A 3862-nucleotide genomic window follows, 5' to 3' on the forward strand; every position below is an offset into this window, starting at 1 on the left:
TTTTTTATTTTTAATTTTTGTTTAAGGCCAGATCACAATACAAAAGATCGTGCAATGCTCGATAAGCCAACTTGATTGTCGTATGTATATCTATCTATGTTCTATACAATTAAGCCGCAAGTGGGTTTTGTCTCACTTTTTTTGACGTTTTGCTATTATCTTGCGTCAAAAATATATAGAAATTAGTTTCTCTACACGTAACATTGATCCGCTACATTTTCTCAGTCAAATAATCAATAATTTCTTTAAAAAAAATTATTTTCTTTCTTTTCATGTTCATACGTAAGTTGTAGCTCATCTACAATCATGAACGCACATATGGCGTGCCTCAAACATTCGTATTCTAGTTTGCCACTTCAGAGTTTTTTGTTAACAGTGATTTTTCTCCCGTTCTTTACACCATTGACATCGATCTTCAATTCAATAATCAAATCGGTTAATTATACTTGTCATTGTTTACTTCCATAAATATTTGGACCCTCAATTATGCTCAACTCAAGGTCCAACTTGCGCGCGGTATTTCGATGGACTCGGTGTTCACCTTTAAGATCTTGGTGGGATAATTTCTTATAGTTTTCTGAACGGCCCAAGTGTTGTTTCCGGCCCAAATGCTTCGTGCTTGTTCACGTCCTTTCTTCCTTCTCTTTTGCATGCTAATTATGAGCGCATTTGTGTCTCACGTGACAGTGTGTTTAGGTGTCTCGGGGCTGGATAAAGGTGGGGAAAGTATCAAAGAAATCCTAAACCTATTGTATTGATGGCAATTTAGTGCTCAACCCTTTCAATTGGACCATTTTAGTCTTAAAACTTTTGTATTTGTGCTAATTGAGTTTATCCAGTCAATTTTGCCTTGAAATTACTGACGTAGACGTCGGTCATTCTATGTGGCACGGTTGATGCTAATGTAAACATTTTAAAATAATATTTTAATAATGTTTTGAATTTTTTTTATAATTTTTTTATAATTTTTTCTTTTTTTGGGGCTAAGGGCTGGCAAGGGTCGTTGACACTGGGCAAGGGCCACGACACTCTCATTTGGCCTAGATATGGCAAGAGCTTTGTGGCCCTCCCCGGATTTGGGTGAGGGGCTTGCGGCCCTCACCGCCCTTATTAGCCCCCCTAATAAAAGTAAAGAGAAGAAAAGAAAAAAAGAGAAAAAGCCATAAATAAAATTATGAAAAACTTCAAAATATTATTTAAAGAGTCCACGTTAGCGCCGGCCGGCATCTACAATGGTGATTTTTGTCTAAAATTGGTCAAATAGACTCAATTGGCACAAATGCTAAATGTTTTGGCATAAATTAGTCAAATTAAAATGTTTAGGATTGAATTGGCACAATGCAATTGGTTTAGCACTTTTTTCGATACTTTTCCCTGATAAAGGTTGTCAATCCGGAGCTCTGCAGTTAGATCACTTGCTGGTTTTAACTGCCCCATCTAATTGCAAGATTCTGTAATTCGAAAAACAATCTGAAAATGGTTGTGCCCCCCATATTCTGTGTGAAGGGCAATAATTTTTTGTTGCCACGGGCAACAATTTTTTGTGCCCGATAGAAATCGTGATCCAAGGCAATCGGCTTCAAATCCTGTACCTAGGATACAATGTCCAAATTTTAATCTTTCTCACTTTGTCTGCGTGCCAAATGAAGGATGAACACGATTCAAGCCTTGAAATGATAGCCAATAACAGAGAAAGCATGAAAGAGACGAAGTGGGAGAAGAAGGAACAGAGGATAGTGTTTTGTTGTTGTATCTCACAATATTCTCAATCTTATGACCGAGGAGATGCACATTTACTTGTGCCCCTAACACCAACTGTAAGAAGCTGATCCCTATACACATGGAAATAAACTAACTAGAGATAAGAACAAATGGAAACTACAAATTCAACGGACACATACAATACCATAATTGAGTCGAATAAATTAATTATCCTATTCGAAAATACACAACACTCGTATCGTCTTCTTATATATTGGATCTCACAAATTCTTCATTGAGCTCTGTTTCTAACTTCGTTATTCAAATTGGATGGAAGCGGGTTGAGATAGCCCAAAAACACAAATTTCTCTTTCTGGTATGAATGATGGATTTTGATGAGTACGGGCTAGTCAATTTTAGGTTCACTTGACCCTAAATAAACCGGGTTTGGGATGGGCACGACGCGTAGTCATGCCTTCTTGAATGGGTTTGGGATGGTTTGGCCGACCAAATCCATCCGGCTTCTATCCTTAGACCTCGATCGAGATGTATTCATGGCGATGTGAAAGTCTTCAAAAGGCTAAAAAATTACTGCTGGATAAAGAAGAATGCCCCAAATTTTGACTAGCTTTTCGCAATTGGCAACTCGCATCATTTCTATTCCTCTCGCATTATTTGCATGCTCTTTCCTTTATATATGCCCCCACTTGTTTCAAAGCTTTTCCAAGCTAAAAACACTAGATCTACAAGATTTGTCCATGGTTGCTTGGTTTTGAATGTGAAAACGGCTTGCGCTTCCGTCAAGATGACCAAAACGTTATCATCACTTTTAACTTTGCATTCATTAATCGCGAAACGTGGACTCAAAAACAATGTCGAAAAAGTTGACATGCGAAAGATCATCGGAAATACCCTCGAAGGTTGACAATGAGAAAAGCAACGGCAATGTATACACGACGATCAATTGCTTCTGGCGAGTCTTGTTTTGTACAACGAATGAATGAATGAAACTCAATTCTGGGTAAAAGCAAAACCCGAATAACAAAGCAAGAAAATGTAAAAGGTTGAAAGTCAGATCAATCACACCAAAAAGAATCAATTCATCAATGGATCAGTATTCTCGGCGTTAGCTCGCCGAGCAAGATCTTCAAGTCATTCTCAAGAGGACTCAAGTTCAAGTCGAGGCTCATAACCCTCCTGTTGTTACTGCTGGACCTCCTGACAACTGGGATTACCGAGTTCATGTTCGCCGTGACCTCGCTCAAAACTTCTGCTCTGTGTTTCCGCATGTGACCACCCAAGGCCTGGCCATTCGCGAACTTGAGCCCGCAAATCGTGCACCCGTGCATCCTGGGCATTGCCGTTGAGCCCAAGGTTAAGACCGTGCAATCCTCCAGCTTTGGTTCCGACAGCTTTGGCCGCTTGTGGCTCGTTCGATGGCCTCCCAATGCTTGGAACGACGGGAACTGGCGTTTGCAGGTCTTGCACTCGAAGTCGCCGCCGTGACAATCGGTTCTCCTTATTGGCATGGTGTCGACGCTGCCCGAGAGAAATATCAGGCAATTTGCCATGTCCGGGCTCATTGCGGATACTCCATTGTCAAAAGCTCTTTTCATGGTCGAGGAAGAAAATGTCAAAAAACGAGTCTGGTGAAGAGGAGGGTGTGGATGGCTAGGGTTTTGAATGTAGTGATGGAAGGCTGCCTGTGTATTTTATAGGCGGTCTAGCCAGTTGATAAGTTGGACCGAAACAGTTGACTTTGACTGAACGATGGTATCTCTGCCCCCGATGAGTATACGTCAAGGATGGCGTCGTGTTCCAAATTTGATATAGGAATGGTGTACACGTGTGAATTCGTTGACCAAAACACGTTCGATGCTGTTCAACATGACGTGGCGAGTCCCGATTGGGCAGTCACGGATCGGGTAAAATCCAGCCGAGACACGGCTTGCGAGCTACGGCTACTACGGCTTGAGACACTACGTAAGTTTTAGATAAGCATGAGTTCATCATGACTTCTAATACCTTTTTCTTTAATAAACAAAAGATTGGTCGCTTTATTGCAAGGGTTATATTTTCCGTCTTTCCCGATTGGATGGACTTTTTTTTTGTATCCATATTTCTGATTGGTGGTAACAAATTATGATTATCATCCGTATGA

At 40.5% G+C, this 3862-nt stretch overlaps 1 protein-coding gene across 1 annotated transcript; it reads right to left on the minus strand.

Moving 5' to 3' along the window:
* Nucleotides 1-2649: 2649 nt before the first annotated feature.
* LOC115672371 (zinc finger protein ZAT11-like) lies at nucleotides 2650-3379 on the minus strand. The gene has a single exon (XM_030594171.2). It carries the CDS (start codon nucleotides 3315-3317, stop codon nucleotides 2805-2807), a length of 513 nt encoding a protein of 170 aa, XP_030450031.1. The 5' UTR covers nucleotides 3318-3379; the 3' UTR covers nucleotides 2650-2804.
* Nucleotides 3380-3862: the final 483 nt, after the last annotated feature.

This window comes from Syzygium oleosum, unplaced genomic scaffold (genome assembly GCF_021117445.2).
Source record: "Syzygium oleosum isolate NSW1041296 unplaced genomic scaffold, Sole_v2.1 Sole_v2.12, whole genome shotgun sequence".
NCBI classification, from domain to species: Eukaryota; Viridiplantae; Streptophyta; class Magnoliopsida; order Myrtales; family Myrtaceae; genus Syzygium; species Syzygium oleosum.

Bases quoted from the DNA above. Each gene is read 5' to 3' on its own strand.
- LOC115672371 (XM_030594171.2), bottom strand. From the start codon at position 3,317: ATGAAAAGAGCTTTTGACAATGGAGTATCCGCAATGAGCCCGGACATG.